The 5,088-nt window shown below is 52.4% G+C and overlaps 1 protein-coding gene across 1 annotated transcript; it reads right to left on the bottom strand.

The window, feature by feature from the left end:
* Positions 1–662: 662 nt before the first annotated feature.
* LYZL4 (lysozyme like 4) lies at positions 663–4,849 on the bottom strand. The gene is made up of 4 exons (XM_016196148.2): positions 4,711–4,849; positions 4,444–4,593; positions 3,979–4,057; positions 663–771 (listed from the first exon to the last, which is right to left on the bottom strand). Exons 1-4 carry the CDS (start codon positions 4,847–4,849, stop codon positions 702–704), a joined length of 438 nt encoding a protein of 145 aa, XP_016051634.1. The 3' UTR covers positions 663–701.
* Positions 4,850–5,088: the final 239 nt, after the last annotated feature.

Below are 5,088 nucleotides of genomic sequence, written 5' to 3'. Positions count from 1 at the left end.
CTGTGGCATGATGACAGCACTGCTGAAAATGAAGAAAAACCCCGTCTGTAGAAAAAGGGACGGAAAAGGAAGGCCGCCGAAGCACAGCAGCGCTGTCCTCGGAGGGCCAGGGCACTGGCAACGCTCCTTTTTTATGTTTCTGTACCTTTCACAGCCTCTCTAGTGCAGTCATGTGTTATTGACAGCTTTTAAAAACTTAACTCTTTGTAAGAAAGAGCAACTGCCGCTGGATTCTCTCCACAGGCCTGCAAAGGGGATCCTGTGGCCCCCGCCCGCCCACCCATGTGTCTCTCGTGGACACGCGCGGGACCCGAGGCCCCTCCTCTGCTCTTCTTTGACTCCCTTTCCTTCCACTCTCTTTTCTTCCTCCCCCTGTTTAACAGTCACAGACACACCTTGTGTTCTAGATCGTTCAAACCTCCCACCTGAGATTAGGTGATAATAAATCATAATAATAGTAAGTGACGGTTATCATAGTGACGACCAGGATGTAATTATACAAGTGGAGACCGTTGGCCCAGGTTGAGTAAGTAGCTGCTTTATTCTGTATCCTGCATCCCTGAATGAAGGAAACGGCTGGCCCTTTCCACCTGGAGCTGTCGCACGGCGAGATCATCAGCAAGGCCGAGCGAGGGCCGCACCCAGGAAAGAGTCTTCATTCAGAAGATGCAACGAGGAGTGTTGCAAGGGCCGCCCGGGGGCTACAGGTGGCATCCGTCCAACCACCGTGCCAGAGTGTTGGCGTACTGGCAGTTCCTGGTCCAGGAGGGCCTGTGGAGGGGAAACCCGGGGCGTCAGGGCTCAGGATCTCGGGGGACCCGGCCTCACTGGCCCCTTTCACCCCGGCCTGGTCCCTGGGTCATGGAGCACGGCCTCCCTGCTGGGGGCACATTCCTCGAGGCTCTCGTGCATCTCAAGTGTGTCTCCTGCTGCCTCGACCACACCCGAACGTGAATGCTGGTGCTCCCTCCGTCCTCATGCTCACCCTCCACCCCCCACAACGAACACACCTCTTTCCGTAAATCCCACACCGCGAGATGGGGAGGCAGAACTGGGAACTGCAAGATTCTCCCCAACCCTGCAAGGCTGGTATCTTCAACTTCTCCAAAGTGAGCATCAGAGTTCTGGGACTGGCCCAGGGTCATATGGTGAGCATTTGGCAGACCCTAGATCTGAAATGCAAACCTTGTGCCCTGGGCAGGCCCTCGTCCGCCTTTCCATGCACCTGCTTCACCCCCATCCTCCAAAACTCCTTGTGGCTCCTCACCTACCAGGTCAGCTGAACTGAGCTTCCCTAACCTCTCTCCTGGCACCCCTAAGAGTGATCCCCCTATTCCCAGCCCCTGTGTCAGCAGCCGGACCCCAGGTCCTCCTCTCCCAACCTAGAAGCTGTGGGAGTCACCAGGCCAGCTGCAGGCCATTAGAAATTCTGCCAGGCAGGCCTCCAGGAGTCTTCCAGGGTCCTTGGTCCCACAGTTGAAGAGGGGGCTCTTGGTCTCCTCCCTTCCTGTCTGCCCCAGCTCTGCAGAGCCACTGACCTGAGCTTTGGAAAAGACATCGCTGCTTATTAGCTCAACAAGAGCTCACTGTACTGGGAATTCTGAACAAGTCAGAAGGCCGTGGTCAGCCTGGCCGGCGGCATCTCTCTGCTTAGGGCTATGCAGTGAAGATGATCTCAGCTCATTAGTCCTTACTCTAGAGAGCCAGCCACGCTTCCGAATTAATTGGAAAGCCAAGATGAGGTATGAAAGATACTTTAACTACTCAGAAGACAATTAACAGTAATAAGGGGACTCCCACTTTAAGACATAATCAAGTCAGTGAGGAAAATGGGTTGATGGGTAAGTGGTCTTGAGACCACCAACGATCCATTTGAAAAATATAAAGCAGGGTCCCTACCTCACTTTTTATACCAAAATAAATTCCAAGAAGGCCGAAAATTTAAGAATAAAAACATGAAACCATGAAAATTCTATTTTGTAATGGAATGAACAAAAGCTTAGTATAAGATTTAGTTTGTGCCAGGCACTGTTTTAACACAGAGGAGAACACAGCTTCATTTCTTTATAACCTTGGAGCATGGAAAACCTTCCTAAGGAGGAGATTTCATAAAAACTCAGAAGCCACGCCAAAAAAAAAGATTCAGGGATTTGATTCCCTGAAAATGTAAATTGGTTGTGTCCCCCACAGGCCCTGACCAGGGCAGGGATGGAACCTGCAACTGAGGTATGTGCCCCTGGCCAGAATCAAACCCGGGACCCTTCAGTCTGAGGGCCGATGCTCTAACCACTGAGCCAAACTGGCCAGGGCTTACTGTGTAGTTTAAAGATGCAAAGCAAAACAGAATGATATTACACAAGTCACCATTTCCAAAAACCACACAAGTGGTAATGATCCATGCTAATGAGCCGGGGGAACGCAGGCCCCTCACGCAGCGTGGCTGGAGGTCCCCCCTCTCTGAATGCCTGTGTAACAATCTGTCTCCAGCGTTTCAATGCGCCGAATGGCCCCAGCAAATCTTCTGCAAGGGATTTCCATAGGACACACTGGAAAGAACATAAAAATTTAAGAGCTAGATGATCATGTGGACTTGTTTGAAACAGCAGCAGGAACAAAAATGGAAGCAACCTAACTGCTCATCAGTAGGGGACTGGCAGACGAGCCCCTGCAGCATCGGCACAGCCGGGGCCCAGGGACGGCAGAGGCTCCTGGGTAGAGACTCACCAGGCTTCACAAGCTCCATTAATAAGTGAAAAAAGGCTGGGTGACGGTCAGTGTGCACACTGGAGTCCCGCCTGTATTTCGAAGTATCTGTACACATTTTTCTTTGGTTTACGAGACATGGTAACAGTGGTGCCCCTCAGGAGGCTGATAAGAAGTTTCTTTTATTTTTCAATTTTAAATATGTACATATTAGTTTATTTTTAGAAATAATAAATTAAAAAGTAAAAAATCTTAAAAATGCCTCCTGGATAACGGCTCCAAGTGCAGCCTTGGTCTTTCTAGAAGCATTTAGGGGGCAGCTATTATGTGCCCGGCATCGAGCTAGATGCTGGGGATAGAGAGTAGCAAGAAAAAGACAAAAACCTCTGGCTGAACTTAGCTCCCAGAGAGACAGAAAAAGGCAAAAAAGCAAAAACAAAAGCCCTGACCTCTGAGATGGGCACATCTCATGTTGCCAGATGCTGGACGAGGTCTCCACCACTCAGGCTTCCACCCGCTCCACTGGGTGACCTGCTCAGACACCCCGACCCGAGTCTGCCCCACAGGAGGACAGGACAGAATCCTCCAGTTGCCTTCTATAAGGCCAGAGCGTAGATCCTCTAAGCAAACCATCCCCATCTGTTTGAAAGCTGAAGCCCGGAAAAGCACAGATCCAGGATCAATTCTAGCACTGCGGCCAGAATTTAAATCACTCCTGACAAATTAATAAGAAAAAAGACAGATAACACAACAGAAAACACCCCAATGGGATATCATAAAATGCAAAAGAAGATAAGGCAAACTTGTTATTCACCTTCCCAGTGGCAAAGGTTTTGTAATTGGTGAGAGTGTAGTAACCTGGGCATTTTACTAAACTATTAGTATTAGTGTAAATTGGTGCAAGCTTGCTGAAGGGTCACTCACCACACGCACCAGGGATCTTTGAAAGGATTCAAAAACCCTCGTGGGAACATAGATGAGAGAAATAATCAGAGATATGAGCAGAAAGTTATTTCAAAGGTCCTCATTCCGGCGTCCTGTAGAACCCTACACAAGATGGGGGGGGGGGGGACTCAACTTCAGGCAATTTGACTGATAGCTGTTTCCTTCCTTCTGTGGCCTTGGGGCTGTAGGACTCAATGGTGTGGTTCTGCTACCTTGCTGACTGGGATCCCACTAGTTTGAGCCTGTGGATGTGCAGCCAAAACTAGACCAAGACTACGACGAAATGGGTAAAAGTCATTGATACAGAATATTTAAAGATGCACCACTCACCATGCTCCCATTCCTTGTTTTCCTTTAACAATTGTCTTGGCACATTCGATGGTCTTATTTAAATTTGGATTCAGCAAAGCTGTGGAGAAAACGAAGAGGATGATATCACCACGTGGCCGCCGAATCAGAGCGCCAGGGAAGGCACCAGGTGCTGCCGTTAGAGAGGCTCCCGTGTGATTCCGTGTCACCCTTCAGGCCCGCGGCTGGCAGGCCTACAGCGTCCTGCCAGCCTCCTCTCGACATCGCCACCCCGTCTCTGCGCATCTGGGTGTGGGCCTCCCCCGGGCCTGGCTCACGGCTGCCCTTTCTGCCTGTGTCCCTCCCCGGATTTGGTTCAGCCCAGCCCCTGCCAAGCCCTCCTCCTTCCCGCCCCAAACTTGTCAACTCCAGCCCCTAGGAAGGCAGACTCTGAGCTCAACGCTGTGGCCCCCAGTGCCCTCTGTGGGACGGAGGGAGGGGACCTACCGGAGCAGGACACGTGGCAGAGGTTCTTCCCCTTGTTGCACCAGTCAGGGTCGCGAATCTGAAAGAGGCCGAAGCCCATGTAGGAACCAGGGTTGTTCTCGTAGACAGCCTCGGGGTTGAACTTGCTCTCGAAATAAGCCAGGCACACCCCTATGACGGAGCAGGGGTGGGGTGTGTGGCTCAGAGGGGGGCTGGAGTTGGGGGTGCCTGGGCAAGGGGCGGAGGGAGAGGGGAGGCGGAGGGAGGGGGCTGAGAGGGCCTACTCACAGTTTTCAAGGCTGTAGCCCTCAAAATTGCTCAGGCCTCCGTCATGGAGCATCTTGGCCACCACACAGCGTCCCAAGACATCAGCGCTGCCGGGGACCACCAGATAGCCAATGAGGGAGAGGACCACGGACGCCTTCATCTTCTCCAGGCCCCCCCACTGCGGGCAACGGCGGCCAGGCGAGCGGGCGGGTCACAGACGTGACTCTACCCAGGTCCCAGGACACCGGTTCCTCTGGAGGGAAAGAAGAGCAACGGGGGTGAGGAGGGGCGGGGTGCAGAGGAATGGGAGCCCCCTGGCTCGGCCACGACACTGCTTCCCACCCCAGTTCTCTCTGCCTGTGAGGCCCTGCACCCGGATACCTAGGCCTCACTCTCGTT

The sequence above is a fragment of the Miniopterus natalensis genome, chromosome 15 (genome assembly GCF_054644295.1).
Source record: "Miniopterus natalensis isolate mMinNat1 chromosome 15, mMinNat1.hap1, whole genome shotgun sequence".
In the NCBI taxonomy this organism is placed as follows: Eukaryota; Metazoa; Chordata; class Mammalia; order Chiroptera; family Miniopteridae; genus Miniopterus; species Miniopterus natalensis.
This window is presented reverse-complemented; position numbering and strand designations above follow the sequence as displayed.

What these genes read in the sequence shown, in the direction of transcription:
- LYZL4 (XM_016196148.2), bottom strand. Translation starts at nt 4,849, where the DNA reads ATGAAGGCGTCCGTGGTCCTCTCCCTCATTGGCTATCTGGTGGTCCCC. An exon ending in GGGCTACAGCCTTGAAAACT is followed by an intron (nt 4,594 to 4,710) that starts GTGAGTAGGCCC and finishes GCTCCGTCATAG; the next exon opens with GGGTGTGCCTGGCTTATTTC. An exon ending in AAACAAGGAATGGGAGCATG is followed by an intron (nt 772 to 3,978) that starts GTGAGTGGTGCA and finishes TCCCCTCCACAG; the next exon opens with GCCCTCCTGGACCAGGAACT.